Source organism: Gymnoscopelus braueri, assembly GCF_963280865.1.
Source record: "Gymnoscopelus braueri genome assembly, chromosome: 10".
NCBI classification, from domain to species: domain Eukaryota; kingdom Metazoa; phylum Chordata; class Actinopteri; order Myctophiformes; family Myctophidae; genus Gymnoscopelus; species Gymnoscopelus braueri.
Window position 1 is genome coordinate 27,202,645 of NC_137611.1, and position 17,428 is coordinate 27,220,072.

Here is a 17,428-nt window from a genome sequence, read left to right on the forward strand (position 1 = left end):
GTACATTTTGATACCAATACTTTTGTACTTTTACTCAAGCAAATGTCTAATTCCGGACTTTTACTTGTAAGAGTACTTCTACACTGCAGTATTGATACTTTTATTGAATTTGATTCCACTGAGTTGAATGTGTAAATAAAGGGGGAAAGCATGCCTTCTGCTGGTTGAGGTGCTCCTTAACAGTCTGGATGTCGGTGAGCTTGGCCGACTGCAGGACATCCTGGCGCTTTCTGGCATTGTCTATCCACTGGTCCAGGGAACTGCTGGTCTGCTGATAATGTCTCAGCTGCTTCTCATGCTTGTCCAGGTCCCATACTCTGGTATGGAGTAGGAGGAAGAGGGAAAACAGGAGATGGAGAAATCGTTTCAAGCACTATTATTGGCACTGGAGAATACAATGGGAAGGCTTGATAACACAGTTCTATGAATGTAACTCGCTGCTCGCGTGTGTGTGTGTGTGTGTGTGTGTGTGTGTGTGTGTGTGTGTGTGTGTGTGTGTGTGTGTGTGTGTGTGTGTGTGTGTGTGTGTGTGTGTGTGTATGTGTGTGTGTGTGTGTGTGTGTGTGTGTGTGTGTGTGTGTGTGTGAGTGCAGTCTCACCTGTTATCTATCTGATTCTGGATGCGAAGCCAGCGGTCAGACATCTGACCCACCAGGTCAGAGTACTTGGACAGGTCCACGTCACACTTGTGGAAGGACTGGGAGATCTGGCCATTCCAGTGCACGGCCTTGGCCAGGTCCGACTCCATGACCGTCAGCAGGTTTCTCTTGTGGTCCAACTCTGTCTTCATTTGCTGTGAGGTAGCAGAGAAACCCAGGGAAGTCAACACACCTTCACTGACAGCCACAAATGCATCCAAACCATACTGTTCTAGTGATAGAAAGTGGGGTCCATGGCAGTGACATGAGATGAATAGCCTACTTTTGAGGGATGCAAAGGTTATGCAAAAGTTATCTTCACATATCAATCAAAAATCCATGGCAGGAAATGTCTTTTCATTGTGCACATTGCTATGGCTAACTAATAGCTCGGCTAAAAACATGTCAAGCCTTTTAAAATATGTAATTTGGGCCATTTTTACTCAGCTACTTGGTGAATTTTGAGGTTAGTTGGTGGTTTTATAGCGTTTTCACAACAGAATGGCACCAGCACAAGTATGGTAGCTGTAATGCTGGTTCCCAGGAGCTACTGTAACTCTCTGCCTGCTTTGGAGAAGCTCACCAGACAGTTGAGTGGCCATGGAAGGGCGTGAAAAGATGATCTTATTGAGTGAACTGATTATGGTGTTGGGGACATGCTCGTGTATAAATCAGGCATAACATCTAAGCAAACATGTATGACTACTGAAACATCATGTTTGAATATCACCACAATGTATCTATTTTGTATGCACTGTACAATTGTGATATTGAAACAATTTAACTTATACCATCTTCTCATATAAGGGTCTTTAGGACAGTATCATTTTAAATGGGGTTCCATGGTCTAATTAAAGTAAATTTTGGGGTCCATGACATACTGTATGGACAGCTTCAAGTTACTCTCTGTTATTGCTAGTAGGCATGTGAAAACCCATGTCAACATCCTGTTTTCACCACTAGCAAATTGATTAAAAAAATCTTTGGAAAATTAATAATAATAAACTCTAATACATTGGCACTTTCCAGGGCAACGGTTACAAACAGGATGTTCACAAAAGAGGGGAATGTTCAGGGCAGCTGTGTTATTGTTTATTTCCTGAAACAGTCTATCAAATATACTGTAATACTAGTACAGTTATACCTCAATTATCTGGGCTGTGTATGTACAAACAGATTATTAGAATGCTGTGTAATCAAACCGTGGACAGTATGTCAGACCTTCAGTGTATTCCTGTAGTCTTCCACCTCATGGATGTCCAGAGAGGTGGTGTCCTTCTCTGTCAGCCGGGCTTCATTCTTCTTGATGATATCCTCTGCCTGGAGGAGGCTCTGGAGCAAAGCTTTCAAAGCTTTCATTCTGTTATGAAGACACAACGATAGTAATATTAAACATACCGCCACCGTATACACAACAAACACTTCTGTAATGGAAATAAGGACTCACACCACCACTGAAAACAAGTAAAACAAGATTGATACTAATTGTGTTCATAGCAGGGTAAAAAGTGGATGCAGTGGTGAAAAGATGATACTAAAAACTGCAGTACCGTTGCAGATAAGCTGAGGAGAGACCCTGCAGGTATCCTATTTTCTGGTTGATGAGATCCAACTCAGCGCGAAGGAACCTGGCTTGCTCCGATTCTGCAGGAATCCCCTCCAGCTGTTTCAGGATCCTCTCTCTCAGACGCAGATACTCATCATAGACAGAGTCCAGATCCTGGTGCACAGTCTGGACATCAACAACAAATAAGATAATTTGAGTTACATTAAGGACCATTAACAGCAACCTATTTTCCAAGTCATATACAAAATTTGAAGATGTTAACATGGACCTACGGAATGGATGTCTAAAAATATGGTGGTAAAAGGAAATTCTGCTGTGAAACAGTTGTTTAAATCTGGGTTTTTGACAGCCTGTGCCAAATTTCACTTTAAAAGCCTGCTCTTCCTTGCTGTCTGGACTGATCAGGAGTACACTTCCATGTGAAATACTGCACAGGCTGTCCAAAACCAGACATCCTTAGCGCCATGTCAATACCTTCTAATTTGTGATGAGACATTATAAAATAGGTCAGAAATACAACTTTCGCCCCGTCATCCACAATCCCGGATGGCAACGCTATATGTGACCAAGTCCCAGAGGCGAACTGCCTTATCCAATATTGTTGAAGCGCAAGGGGGCGGGTGGGGAGAGAGTCAGCGCACAAGGCACAGACTACTCTACTGTGTTGTTGACGGACAACGGCTGAACGCTTATGAGAAACAACAAAAATAAATCCTGGCAAAACAGTTGCGTGCATTAGCGCAGGATGAGGATAAAGGAAACATTCAGTCTAAATGTCCAGTTTGCTAATTCTCGCCTACTACTACTACTTTTGTATTTGAAACTTTAAATTTCTCTAAATATTATAAACTTTCAGGACAGCCTAAGTACAAATATCATTTATGAAAACGCTACTATAGGCTACAGTGAAGTCGGACTGAATAATGACTTCACTGTAGCCTATAGTAGCCTGGACATTTAGACTGAATGTTTCCTTTATCCTCATCTTGCGCTAATGCACGCAACTGTTTTGCCAGGTTTTATTTTTGTTGTTTCTCATAAGCGTGCATCCGTTGTCCGTCAACAACACAGTAGTCTGTGCCTTGACTTCAGTGCGCTGACTCTCTCCCCCCCCGCCCCCTTGCGCTTCAACAATATGGGATAAGGCAGTTCGTGTCCCAGAGCTACATCGAAGGGTGAGGGCACAGATGACGCTGGCAGCAGTTACATACATGCAGCTTCTGGAGGTGCTGTGAGCATTCGTGCACGCTGTTCTCCCCCAGAGGAATGTGCAGATGATGTGTGAGCCCAGACTCTGCCAGCTCCAGCCTGCGTCTCAGTGCATGCAGGTCAGTGAGCAGGGTCATGCTGAGGGTGGAGACGGGCTTGGGCGGTTCTGGCTTGACAACTGAGGAAATGAGACAGGCAAGAATTTAGAGTTTAGAATTTTGTAATTATCAAGTTATTCTTGTATCGTCGCTGTCGGGTGGAAACCTTGTATGTCCAAATCTGTTACTTTTCAGGAAATGGAAAAAAGAAGGTGCGTTTCCAATGGATCCAATGTAGTTATTATTTAGTCATAAGCTCTTGCTAATACTTTTCATCGGTTCAATATTTATAAAACCCACAAACACACTTAACAACTTTAACTTTCAAAGATTTTCAATAATAGCAAAAATAGCAGATCTATATGCTCACAACACGTCGGACGTTGTGAGCTTGTATCCTACTTCAGCATACTCTTGTATGACGAAGCAGGATTTTCATTTATACAAAAAACATTAAAAGTTCAAATATGGAGATACATTGTTTCTGCCCGACAGCAACGATATGTGAAAGAATCTGCCTAAAGAACAATTCAGCAGCATGAGGCACAGACAATGGAGGGATGATGTGGAGTAGTGAGTCACTCACTGTAGGTGATGTCGATGACCAGCGTATCATAGTGGGTCTGAGCTCCAGCATACTGGCCCTGGAAGTTCTTCTTCTCTTCTTCTCCAAACATTTCAGAGCCTTGGCTGTTGCGCAGGAACTCCTGGTAGTGAGTCTCCAGTCTCTTGATGACACTGCGGTACTCCTCAGGACGCATCTTGGACAGCTGAGGGACACAGAGAACAGACAATAGGAGTCAGTCAATGATGGAGCAACGCAACGGAAATGGAGGAAGTTAACAAACAGTTATGATACTATGACTAGGGTCTTTAATGTTTTTCGGACTAAGGAGCCGTTAGCTGGGAGAGAGACAAAGCAGGGACTCCCACTACATATTGAATAAAATTGTGTTGCATATAAATGTTTCTATTTTATTTATTTATTTATTTGTTATGAAAGGCTTGAGAAGAAGCTAGCTCATAATATTTAGCCGATTTTCTCACCAATGTCTGTCTGAGAGATGTATGACTATCGTGGACGTTTTTCACAGGTCGCAGACCACCTGTTGCAGACCCATGTTATTTAATGTGTTTATACAGTACGTTTGAATTCAGACAGTCAGACTGATTCATATATCTTACCATGGTAACAGTGAGAGAGTTGATGTAATTGATGTCTTTGACACAGTACTGCCAGGAGATGAGACTCTTGATGTTGATGAAGAGCTGGTTCCAGGTGTTCATAATGTCCTCATAATACTTGTCATTCCTGGGAAATAGCACATATCATCAGTCACAGTCAAGATAATAATAATAATAAAATATCATTAAGATTTATGACATAATAATAATAAATAATAATACATTTGGTGGGGTATTAACACATTACTTAAATGAGTAAAGGGCCTATCACACCAAGCACGATAACTATAATGATAATTATATGAAAGTCCATACTGATGAACGATAACTTGACCACGTCGTTCCTTGAAAAGTGATTTGAATCTCAATGTGAATAAAACAATTTATTTTATATTAATGAGTAACAAACTTCCCCAACACTGATCACAATATAATCCTAAAAGACACAGTGTAAGTGCAGGTTTCTAAAGAGTATCAATGTATTTGAACTAAACAAGGAGCAATTCTGAGCAATATCAACAGTAGCCATGTTAGGGGAACAAGAAATAAACAAAGAAACTAGAACATATAGATGGGTTTCCGCGCGACGTCATCACAGAGCAGAGTGCGTCATCTGCGCATGCGGGAGGTAGAACGAACCGGAAGCGCCGTTCACTCTGTTGTTATTTTCGGGATTTAGATAGGCATAATGCTGCTATTTTAGGCATAATAGGCATAATGCTGCTATTATATACAAACAGATCCAACTTCCGACAAATCATTTTTATTGAGTAAAGAAGATATTACAAACTGCATCATTTAATCTACTTTCATTAAACCCGGTGAAGACCATTTATTTTTATGAATGTACAATGGCCAGAGCTGCTGCGGGTAATAGCGCCCTCTACAGGCTCATCCCTCCGCTGCGCGCGCATCATCCTCTCATGTTTACAAACAGGAAACCCATCTATAATAAAAGGTTATAAACAATACATGGGCATATATGTTTACACATATACGCATAGAGCTGATAAGACAAATGCGAATTTTGTGTCTGTTGAACAAATCATTGCTTTGACCTGATCATACTTGATAGACTTTTATTGATCCCGCGGGGGGATATCAGTCGCCAAGATGAGAAGTATCTGCTGAGCAATTCCCAGTACCAACTCGATTTTGCTTCTCGATGTCTCAAATGAGACATTTAGTTGTTTCCACCTTCGCCAGAGGCAACTTACATGTTGGCGAGGCCAATGCTGAGCAGGTTGGGAGGAGGGATGAGCAAACACACAGAGGGAATCAGTATGTCGAGACCTCCGGGTCCCGTTACCAGCCACTTGCTGCGCTGGGAGTTGTCCTTCAGGATGCCCAAGTTCCCTTTAAAGATTCCCCTCTGAAAACACACGCGCACACACACACACACACACACACACACACACACACACACACACACACACACACACACACACACACACACACACACACACACACACACACACACACACACACACACACACACACACAGGAAGCATTGAAACACATTCCTGATCTTCCACTTGGGCATAGCAGTGGCGGCCATTTTCTGGTTCCACTCCAAAATAGTCAATGCATTTTCCCCATTGACATTTCCAAAACTATTTTTATCAATTATTTTAAGCCTAGAATCAAGCCATCCAGGGTCCTGGTGAATCATGACCATAAAACGTTTGATTCTGTGAAAAACCTTTTTTGAAAACGGCAAAACAAAGGGTACTGTTAAATATAAAATAAAATAAAATCACAGAAAATAATGTTTTATGGTCATGATTCACCAGGACCCTGGATGGCTTGATTCTAGGCTTAAATGAATTGATATAAATAGTTTTGGAAATGTCAATGGGAAAAATCATTGACTATTTTGGAGTGGAACCAGAAAATTGTACTTTGTTTGTTTTACTTTTACTCAAGTAATTTTACTCTGAATGTCTGACTTTTACTTGTAACAGAGTATTTCAGTATTTCATTACATTGCAGTATTGACTTTTACTTAAGTAAATCATTTGAGTAATTTTTCCACCACTGACAGTGGACAGCCATGGTACACTTAGAAAGAAATGCGTGTGTATGAGAGAGAGAGAGAGAGAGAGAGAGAGAGAGAGAGAGAGAGAGAGAGAGAGAGAGAGAGAGAGAGAGAGAGAGAGAGAGAGAGTACACAGGTTTACGGTATCTAACCTGGTTTTGTTTGAAGTCACACAGAGCCTGGACCATGACAGGGCTGGTGCTCTTCTCCTCTGGGTTGCGAGGTTTCAGCCTGACGATGGCCTTGGACTTGGTGACCAGACTCTGGACCTGCCACTTGTTCTCCATGATTCTCTCCTTCTCTCTCTGAAAACAAAGATCCACATACAGGGTTCTAAAACATGGCCATTAAATGACGTCCCACTTGAAACCCTAGCATCCCTATTCTGGAGGGGGGGGGGGCATTCTACGAAAATAGCAGCTATTTTCAGCATAGAGATTTGGTGTAGAGGGGGGGAAAAGAGAGGACCAAGTACAGAGTCAACTCAGGTCAAGTTTACTAAGTATAGAGGGTTTAAGTGGTTATTTTTCCATCAAAGGTATAAGCTCTGTTTACTCTTTCTCTTAACAGTGACTGCATTCCGTAGATGGAGAGGTACGCATGACATGCTGAGCCTGTGAATAAAAACCAGTCTGACCACTTTATCATCCATACAAACCATTTGGAGGAAAAGTGACATTCAACTGCACACAAACAACCTTTTCATCTTCTGCTACAATTAGGGCTGCAACTATCCATTAGATTCTTTGCAATTATTCTATCGATTACTTTTTCGATTAATCGAATAATCAAGAAGCATGTTTTTTGGGGGGGAATATGAATACGAATTGACACGAAACAATTCTAATAGATGTTTTAGCACAATAGACACTTTGGTAGAGGTTTGGGCTGTGTAATTACCTTGTCATGATGTAACTAGCTCAAATGGCAAGATATCTTGCTCAGTTGCTCAATTGATTAGATATTGATATTCCAAAAATAGACTCCTCATTGATTTACACTGCAAGTCAATGAGGAGGAGTGTGTGCGCTCTGACGTGCTTGGTGCCACTGTTTGCATAACTAATCATTAGTTATAGTTGTCGTGCTTGGTGTGAACAGCCCGTAAATTTCTAATCAATGGAGCAACGGAGCAAGATATCCCGCCAATTGGACTAGTTACTGTACATCGTGACAAAGTGTCATTGCACTTTAAGCCCTATTTTATACTTTGTCATACAATAGTGTCGCATGAGCATAGCGAAAATGTTTCAACACTGTTGGATTTTCTTTTAAATAATCGATTAAATCAATTAGTTCGATTAACTGCCGCACCCTGCCTTTCATGTTCTGCTAAAATGCAATAGAATGTTTGCGATCATTCAGTAACTCCAGGAACACATGACGTGTTGGACTGAGTGCAGTGGAACGGTACCTCAAGGTTCTTGAGGAGCTCAACCAGGTTCTCCAGTGGGGTGTTCTTGTCACACTTGAAGTTGCTACGGACATTCTCAAGTTCCCTCTTTAGTTTACCATTGGTCTCATTGGCCTCCTTGAAGAACTGGAGATGGAAGGTAAAGGTTAAGGTGTATATAAGAAGCTGTGTGTGTGTGTGTGTGTGTGTGTGTGTGTGTGTGTGTGTGTGTGTGTGTGTGTGTGTGTGTGTGTGTGTGTGTGTGTGTGTGTGTGTGTGTGTGTGTGCGTGTGTGCGTGTGCGCGTGCGTGCGTGTACAATACATAATGTGTGATTACCTGACTATAGGCAGCATTCTCCTTCAGATGAACATGGATGCACTTGGTTATCTGCAGCAGCCAGCTCCACTGAGTCTGCAAGGTATCCATGTAGGCCTATAAAGCAGCAAACACCACCGTCAGAGGGCAAGTTAACAGATCACTTTACAAGACAAACATTCTGGCTCAGCCATCATCAGTACACCATCTGCTCTCAGCAGGCTGGAAACGTACCGGCTTCGAATGCTATCAATGCATTGAATGGGAGATTATCACATTTTATCAGACCTTTGAATGGGCGAGTATCCGCGATTTAGACCTACCCGCGATTTGTCAGACCATTCATGGGGCGTAATCAGGAGCTACTGACCTACTTGGAGGCGGAGCAGTCCCCACAACAATATTTACGATTCTCTGCCTATCGGTACATAACTCGAACGGTGCTGAGTAGGCACAGGCGAACGTCACACCGTTCAGGACGGCAACTCGGTCGCTTTAGCTCCCTCGGTGGTCCTTCACGGGGTGACAGTTCGCCTGTGACTGTGCGCCTCCGTTATGGTCCGAAACCAAAACCAAAACCGAAACTGAACTATTTAAGTCCTCTCCGTTGGTAGGTCAGTATGTCTTCATAACACGTAATGAATGGTCTGATAAATCGCGGGTAGGTCAGTATGTCGCCTATTTCGCCCATTCAAAGGTCTAATAAGTCGCCTATTTCGCCCATTCAATGCATTGATAGCATTCGAATCAGGTGGGAAACCTCACCTCAATCTTGTCCGCGGCGGGATGGTTGTTGTTCAGGAGGCCGCCCACTTTGACCTTCAGCTTGTTCAACTCCTTTTCCTTCTCCTCCAGTTCACTCATCATTTTCTGCAAAGAACAGTAAGAGGCATTCTCTTCTATAACTATTTTCATTTTACTTACAATCCACTACGCTCCAGACAGACTTCTCTGTCTCCCACAGTCACACAGACACCGGTGTGCACAACATGCTGTAATGGTCGCGTCCTTGTGTTGAAATGTGCAACATGCTTGTGAAACCACGGTTCTACCGCTAATCACAAAGATGGATACATGGAATACATGACCTGGTCCCATTAAATATCATTACCACTCGAACTGAAAAGCTCTGTGAGGAGACCGTACAAGATTTCCACCCAAGCTTAATCAACTGTCCCAAACCTCTAACCACAGATGCACGAACAGCACTCAACACTTAATATTAAGTAACCACGACTTTATTTTGATTCATTGCCGGCCAACTGAGCCACTCAACGTCATGAAGGATTACTCTGCAGTGCCTAATTTTGTGCAGTACCCTTTCATTTTATCAACCTATTCCAGTAAACAATATACTTTTTACTGGAATAAACAGTATTCTGTTTACTGGAACGGAGAAATAGATAATAATAAATACATAAAAACTTTTCATTGAATAGTAGAATAGTCAAAGAATATTTGCCAGAGCAGTAAATATTCAAATTTGATTTTGATCTGTTTTTGGCATCCCTACCTCTTAAAGAGCCATGCCGTAAAAAAGGGAAGATGTCAGTTTGACATTGAGCTGCTTACCGAGTAGCTCTCCTGCTTCCTGGGGATGTACTGCTCGATGTTCTTGTCTCTCCAGTCAAAGAACAGCTCCTCCTCCTCCTTTTCATTGACCCACATGATGGCCATGGAGATCTCCTCAATGATACCCTGGAGGTCACGCAACTGACCCAAACGGCTGTGGGACATTTTCTGAAGGAGACATAACAAACGGTTCACCACTTAAACCCTATATACTTTGTCTTAGGTAAAATAAGACAAAGTATATTCCCTAGATGTTCGCCCATTATGACATGCCCAGAATAGGGTCCATGTGGTTGATGAAGAACCAACTAGGAGAAAAAATATACATGAGGACATTGTGATTGTCGGTTTTAGTCCTACCTTCAGACTGTCCCATTCTTTCTCCAGAGCATGTAAGTTGGACTTATCACCCCTCTAAGAAAAAAGAAACAGGTTTGTAAACGTTTAAGAGGATTGTTAAACCTAAAAGTTGAATGTATTATTTGTCAAATATACATGTAATGCTCATTCCATTCCATTCAAAATATACAATCCAAGCAAACTTAAGCATATAAAGTACACAACACACTCTTGAACAAGCCACTAATGAGGACTTGACAGTCTGAGTTAAGGGCAATGGAGATATTAAATGAACTCTAAAGCGTACAAAGAGATGCAGGGCGGCCCCTCACCACTTCATCCCTGGCACGGTCCACCTCTGGACTCCTCTGCAGGGTACTGTGGTACTTGCTGTGGCTCAGTATCTGCTGCTCAATGGTGGCTGCGTCTTCACCCCATGGTGATTTCTCAATCAGGCGCTATATGGGACACAGCTTATTGGGTTATTATAAGAAAGAACACACACACACACACACACACACACACACACACACACACACACACACACACACACACACACACACACACACACACACACACACACACCGTAATTATACTGTATGTAGTATATACAGTATAGTAACACATACATATACATATATATATTGGTCCTTGCTTGTGACACTGTGCTATGGGTGGAAGCGAAGATACTTCTTTTGACTAATTTAGAAAGCACAGTGAGGCGAAGGAAAATTAGGCCATGCAACACAACCACTCGACACACTAACCTAACCGGTAAGCTACCGGTGTGTCTCAGCCAGTTAACACACATATATATTTTTTTTAATATATATTGTTTGCTTGAATTTAGGAAACATTTGCAATATTTTGTTTTATTTTTCCAATCTGTACTGAAACCAAACAGAAACTGTGGGTTAATTGAACTGTTGCATCCTAATAAACACACACACATACACACACACACTCACAAAACCACTTAGAGCTGTCAAACAGGGGAGAGCTGCAGGGAATGGAATCACAGTTTTATGGGGGAGTTCCTGGGCAGTGTCGTCATGACTTGCATTCTCTCTAATAACCTTGACGGGTGATGCTGTCGTGTCGTAGCATGGTGCCAAATGCAAAGGCCTCACCTTCTGTTGAGTAATCCATGCCATGGCGTCAGTAAAGCTTCTTCCGCCATCCACGACGTCCAAGTCCCCACTTCCTTTGCCCCGGCCCCTCTGCATGCGAGCGAGTTGCTGATGGAACTGTTCAATGCTGAGGTGTTTAAACAAAATTAAAGTAGTGAATGGGGCTGAAATTATCAATAATTTTCTTAGCGATTATTCTATCGATTACTTTTACGATTAATTGAATAATCAAGAAACAAGTTTTTTGGATAATACTTTTTTTTTAAATGTATATCAACTATATCAATTGTTTTATTATTTGATTAAAATCGATTATTTCTTATAATCAATTAAATTGATTAGTTAGATTAACTGTTGCACCCCTCTTACAGTCATAGATACTATAGAAAGTATATTGTTATCATTATTAAAGTATATCATTATTATTGGGTTATAACTGCCCTACTTCTGAGTTCACAGCCCCCTACTTTGCTGGAGGGCCTGATGATGCTTGGATACCACAACTGACATATCTTCATATTGAACACACACATCATGGAGGTCTCCATAGATTGATTACAGTACTTCCTCTTCCGTGTTTGACACAAAACATCTATTCTATGCCTTTATTTTTACTGTTGCAGATTTACCATGTTACAATCTGCTGACAGGCGCACATGTTCATGTTGACAAATAGATATTACTTCATAGATATTATTAGTTCGTGGGAAATCTAAACATGACATTTGGGATGATAATCTGAGTAGGGGACAAGTGTGCACCCACACTATTCAACAGTCCAAACATCTAGAACACCGGTTCTCAACATGAGGTCTGGGGACAACCAGGGGTCCTTGAGGGGGATCCAGGCAGGGGCCTGGAAAAACACTGTCTTCACTTTCTCAATTGCTCAATCGTTTTATTGACTCAATAAAACGATTGAGCAATAATTGAGCAAGTGAAGACAGTGTTCGGGTGGGAAGATTTTGTGTCTTTGATCTGTGCACACTCCCAGAGATAAAGGGTTATCAGATGGGCATCTGTAGACTAATGCATATCAAACTTTGGGTTCTTGAAATTAAAAAGGTAGAGAATCACTGATCTAAATAACCCTAACCCAGTGGTTCCAAACCTTTTCTGGATGCACAAATCTCGAAAGAGATTGTGTTTTGGATCAAGTTCCTAAGTTTCCAATTTTTATCAATGTTATATTATCATTAAAATCGTAGTGTTTTGCCAATTATTTGGGTGCCCACTTGCAATATCCTCTCAGCCCACCAGTAGGCCCCTGTCCTATAACCCAATAATTAAAATGCATCCATTTCTGCACAACCACCTGCACAGACAGGCACACACACACACACACACACACACACACATAGAACACTCTCTGTTATTTACCTTCTACTGAGGTCGTGGGGTACACGCATACTGTCCAGCTCATTTGCACATCTCTTCAGCTGCTCCAGGCTCTCTGTAGCTAACCTCATGAACTTGATTACCTCCATGTCTGGACCCCCCTAGAATAGCAAATTTTCATTTTTGTATTGACAATAAACAATATTTGTTGTTGGGTTGCAAGTCATCATCAGTAGTATTAGCGTTTAAATAGACAATATACTACATCAAAGCTCATGATGATGATGTTGCATTTGTGGTAATAATGCAGTAATCGGCTCATTATTATTGTTATTGTCAGTATCCCTTTCAACAATTAGAAGACAGTGTACATCACTCAAATTATACTCAGGTGGACTTTAGCTATATCATTCTGTATGTGACTGCATGTGTGTGTGTGTGTGTGTGTGTGTGTGTGTGTGTGTGTGTGTGTGTGTGTGTGTGTGCGCGTGTGTGTGTGTGTGTGTGTGTGTGTGTGTGTGTGTGTGTGTGTGCGTGACATGCTTACATTATGCAGAAGGAGTTGCACTCCCTGAAGGTACTCATTGCATCTGGACTGCAGGACCGCAGCTTTGTTCTGGATATTGTACATACTGCACAGGTTACATGTGTCAGTAGTGTGTCTGTGTCTGTGGAAGAGTGTCAGAGTGTGACATTAGAGTGTGTGTGTGTGTGTGTGTGTGTGGTTGTGTCAGGGTGGGTGTGGTTACTTCCATCTGCTGCCTATCTGCCGAGTGCTGGATGCCAATCATCAGCCCTTCCAGTGATTGGTTGGGGTTGGCTACTTAAGGACACCAAACACCTGAGGATTTTGGCAGTACTTGTTGTAGTGCTGTCCCCTGCTCGCCTGCCATATTGTTTGTGCTGTTGATATCATGTGTTAACTTTAGTTATGTTCAGTAAAACCTTAATTAGGCTTGCTGGTGCAAGTAGTTCTGAAGGTACATTGATGGTTAAAGGAGGAGTTCACCCAAAAAATGACTTATTTTCTATCAATTACACACCCCATGAAGCCTTGATTTCATGGATTTATTTTTGTTTTTGTGGCATTCCTAAGACAATAATTTGATGACGTGTGTATTTCCGGTAGGAGACACAAATAATCTACTTTGTGTCTCCTACCGGATACATTAGCCGGTAGGAGACGGGAATCAAATTATTAGCTTAGGAATGCGACAAAAACAAAAAAGAATCCATGGATTCAAGGCTTCATAGGGTGTGCAATTGATAGAAAATAAGTCATTTTTGGGTGAACTCCTCCTTTAAGGTTGTTACCAGTTTGGATTCTTCCTTTGCTGGTTAATAATGGTGTATGGGTGCCAGCTTTTTGTACCAGTACATTTTGGGACAGATCAATTTAGTGCAGTTAGGTTAGAGAAGAACTCACTCTGTAATCTTTATTTTTATGTTTGTTAGATTAGACAGTTTCTGAAACAACAGATTTAGTTCAGATTGATTTTGATTATTTATTGAGTTGCCCCATATATCATGTCTTCTGTTAAGGTTTAAAATCATGTTGAAAATCAAGTGTTGAAAATCATGTCATAAAATAATTCATTCATTGTCAAATCATGCAATTCTAACAATAAAATAAATGGTCAATAAAAACCAGACTTCACTTTACAACCCGTATGTGACAATCCTTAATTTCCCCTAGACCAAAGGATTGTAACAGCACATAACAGAGGAAAACAAATAAGCACAGTCTAATCACATTAAAGAAAACTTGTTCTTAATTGGGGGAAAAAAATAATTAAAATGTAACTTTACCCGACATTATTAAGTGAAGGACATAATATAAGCCTAGACTTGGATCAAGAATATCATAGGTGTATTTTATTGAGTCTGACTTTTACTTTTGTATCTATATACAAATGTCAAAATTGATCAAATACATCTATGATAGTCTTGATCCAAGGCTAATATAGGTCAGTGGTTCTCAAAGTGGGGTCCAAGGACTCTCAGGTTTCCTTGAAGGGGGGGGGGGCAAATTGACCCTTCAGGTCAGTAAATAGGTCTTTCAAGAACTTCAATGACTCTTTTCCTTGAAATTAAATGGTTTGAGAGCCACTGCATAGGACTATTCATAAAGCCTACAGTTTGTTAAGTCTGTTTGTTTGTTTGAACAAAACAAAAAATATTGTTATAACAAATATCTACTGGGAGAACATATAGGCTAAATTAGCAGTTGATATGAATGATCGGTCATTTGCCCCTGACCTGACCGTGTAAGAGTAACCAACGTCAGTTAATATGAATGACTATTTTATTATGAGTGATGGGAGGATGATAAATAGGGTGTGAGCACAGTATCTACATGAGAGTTTATTACCACTGCTCAGTCCCCTTTCGGGGACAGAGCCTTCAGTGTGGCAGCCCCCACCCTGTGGAACTCCATCCCAATAGGGATTCGCCATGCTCCAACACTGGACACTTTTAAAGCTGCCTTGAAAAGACACCTATTCTCTCAGGCTTATGGCATATAGTTGTTTGTTGTTTGTTTGTTCATTTTATCTGTTAGTTGTTCATTGTTCTGATGTAAAGCGTCCTTGGGTTTATGAAAGGAGCTGTATAAATTCAAGCTATTATTATTATTATTACTGTTGTGATGATCCAAATTATTTACTTTTCAAGTAAATTTTTTTTTCTGGACTTTTACTTGTAACAGAGTATTTCATGATACTTTTACTTAAGTAAAAAATAAGAGTACTTTTACCACCACTGATATTTATAGGTATATTGGCCTATAATAGCCTCTATACAAATACGATCCACCTGCCTCGCAGGCTCCTCAGGTGCATACATACCTTGCACCTCCATCTCCTCCAGTGGTGTGTCCTCCCTCTCCTCCGCACTCGTTGAATCCGTTCCCACTGAGGAACACAGGAGGACCGTCGTTCGTTCTGAAGCTGGCGCTGGCCAGGTCCGGCCGCGAGTTACTCCTCCTCATTATTTTCCGCGTTGAAAGTGTTCAAAAATGACCGAAAAGTTGTAATAGAGTGTTGTTGTGGTGTTCTTCTGTCTGAAGAGGACAGATACTGTGCTCTTTGTCCTGCCCTGCCCGTCGCCTTGTCTGTTGCGCAGATAATGCACTGTAGGACGGAAGGGGCCGGTTTTTGGACGAAGACGAAACCACACCTTTGCTCTCTCTGTTGGAACTGGAACGCCTCCTTCTTAAAAATGTTCAGAGGCTGCAGCTCTCAATACCTGTGGAAGGGCATTCCATACATTTTAGTTTTTGACCTTTTTTCGTCCCGTGGGGGAACTCCTCCTCCACCTCCTCCAGCTTAAAAACAACAAAAAAACAAAAAATCGAAGACATTCCACAAATGCTTGTTTAAACAGTAATGTTTGTAAGTGGCTCTAAAAAATTCCACAGAGGCTGACCTTTTTTCGTTCCAGACCTGTGGAAGGACATTCCATACATTTTCCCCACTGAGCATTTTTGGGGCTATTAGACGTCTAAAATATGTCTAAGGGCTAGGCTAAAACCGGTTTATAATTGGTCTAAAAGTGAAAGTTTGAAAAAACTTTCACTTTTAGACCAATTATAACCCAGTTTAGACGGAGGTCTAATAGACGACTATGCCTCACTGGGTCTTTTCTTTTTTATTATCTTTCTTCATCTCGTGGGGGAATGCGGAGGGGGTAGCAGTTAGGGGTTAAGTGTCTTGTTCAGGGACACTTAGAACCTTAGGCTTCCCAGGCGGGCTCTCCAACCATTCAACTATGGCCGCCCAACCTGGTACGAGAAATGACCAATAGACTCTGGACAGCTGACCTTAGGGTCCTGCTGGGCACATGATATTGTTGTAGCAGGTCATTGATTGATTGATTGGTTGAATATTTTATTAGGCAAAAATGTAAAACAGTTACATTTAAAATACTTTGTCTAAAAGGTCTGTTCAAAAAGGTCCTTGCGGTCTTGTTTCCAATGAGGTCCTTGGCATTCAATTCATAGTCATATATAGTAGCACCACAGTTCAAATATCAATACAAGAACAGAAACAGAAAAATATAGCACTATGTACAAAAAATAAATAAAAAAAGCAGGGGAAAAAAAATAATAAAGCTATATGTACAAAAAGGGGGGGGTCGTCTGTCTAACGGGGAAAACAGTATACCTCCTTTTTTGGCCTCCTGAAAGGTGAATTCTCAGGGCTGTTTTGAATGAGCCCAGCGAACTGCACTTTTTGAGGGATGGGGTTACGCTATTCCAAACCTGGGTGGCAGTGCTGTAGAAGGAGAATTTGCCCATGTTTGTTTTATGGGTGAGTGGTACCAGATCGTTGTTAACGCTCCCTCTAGTTTTGTGACTGTGGGTGTCGCTAACTTTTTGGAGGTATTTACTCAGATATGCGGGAATAGGGGACATATCGGGCAAATTTGCTTTACAATTTTGAAGACCAATCCCATTTTTTGTTGTTTAACCCTGTCTTCTACCCTGAGCCAGCCTAGGCTGGCAAAATGGGTGGGAGAAAGGTGGGCCCCAGTCCGAGGAGTAGCCGAATCAGTTTGTTTTGGGAGGTTTGAAGCTGAAGCTTAGTCTTCAGTGACATCGAGATG

General features: G+C 41.5%; 2 protein-coding genes across 3 annotated transcripts in view; one reads left to right on the plus strand and one right to left on the minus strand.

Moving 5' to 3' along the window:
• The window catches only part of LOC308093485 (desmoplakin-A-like), a gene marked incomplete at its 5' end in the record, with an annotated part of 31,333 nt that extends 15,521 nt beyond the window's left edge, over window positions 1-15,812 (minus strand). The window contains 17 exon segments of the mRNA XM_080439823.1: window positions 155-317; window positions 600-793; window positions 1,860-1,998; window positions 2,189-2,370; window positions 3,417-3,592; window positions 4,099-4,282; window positions 4,698-4,824; window positions 5,915-6,069; window positions 6,888-7,040; window positions 8,149-8,274; window positions 8,466-8,561; window positions 9,210-9,314; window positions 10,017-10,184; window positions 10,377-10,430; window positions 10,688-10,813; window positions 11,486-11,612; window positions 15,670-15,812. Of these exon segments, the coding sequence (XP_080295949.1) occupies window positions 155-317; window positions 600-793; window positions 1,860-1,998; window positions 2,189-2,370; window positions 3,417-3,592; window positions 4,099-4,282; window positions 4,698-4,824; window positions 5,915-6,069; window positions 6,888-7,040; window positions 8,149-8,274; window positions 8,466-8,561; window positions 9,210-9,314; window positions 10,017-10,184; window positions 10,377-10,430; window positions 10,688-10,813; window positions 11,486-11,612; window positions 15,670-15,812 (2,418 nt within the window).
• The window catches only part of ripk1l (receptor (TNFRSF)-interacting serine-threonine kinase 1, like), a 733,201-nt gene that overhangs the window by 462,154 nt on the left and 253,619 nt on the right, over window positions 1-17,428 (plus strand). The gene's annotated exons all lie outside the window — the stretch shown is intronic.